General features: G+C 61.8%; 1 protein-coding gene across 1 annotated transcript in view; it reads right to left on the reverse strand.

Annotated features, from left to right (window-relative positions):
* The window catches only part of EMIHUDRAFT_235692 (hypothetical protein), a gene marked incomplete at both ends in the record, with an annotated part of 1,478 nt that extends 1,428 nt beyond the window's left edge, over positions 1-50 (reverse strand). The window contains one exon of the mRNA XM_005779858.1: positions 39-50. Within this exon, the coding sequence (XP_005779915.1) occupies positions 39-50 (12 nt within the window). The remainder of the gene's footprint in view (positions 1-38) is intronic.
* Positions 51-634: the final 584 nt, after the last annotated feature.

Raw genomic sequence — 634 nt, forward strand, 5'->3', positions numbered from 1 at the left:
GTCTACTCGGCGGGGTCGCAGCTGCGTCTGGAAGGCACCGAGAGGTACATTTTTCGCGCAATGGTCAAATCAAGGTTTTGTAACGCGAGCTGTGCCACAGTGAAATGGCACTAGCCACTGCATCCTGCCACCTTGGACACCTCGACACCTTAGACGCAAAACCCCTTGACAACACTCGACACCTGCTCGACACCCTCGACACCCTCGACACCCTCGACACCCTCGACACCCCTCGACACCCCTCGACACGGTCAAGCATGGTTCCAGCCTCGACAGGCCTCAACAGGCCTCGACAGGCCTCGACAGGCCTCGACAGGCCTCGACAGGCCTCGACACCTCTATCCCTCGACAGCAGCTCGACAGCAGCTCGACACCCTCGACACCGGGCCTCGACACCTCGACACCAGGGCTCAGGCGAGCCCCACCAGCTAAAACGTCTGCCGAAGAGAAGTAGACCCACAAAACCGCACGACGGGCGGCGGTGACACGGGTGACTAACTAGACCAGGACTGGGAGAGTGTGTGAAAAGGACGACGGACACGCTGTGGTTCGGACGTTACCCACGCACGAAGACGGTCGCGCAGGTGGAGTTGCCCCGCGGCGCGTCCTCGTCGCCCTGCCCAACCATCCATCG

Source organism: Emiliania huxleyi, assembly GCF_000372725.1.
Source record: "Emiliania huxleyi CCMP1516 unplaced genomic scaffold EMIHUscaffold_224, whole genome shotgun sequence".
Classification (NCBI taxonomy): domain Eukaryota; phylum Haptophyta; order Isochrysidales; family Noelaerhabdaceae; genus Emiliania; species Emiliania huxleyi.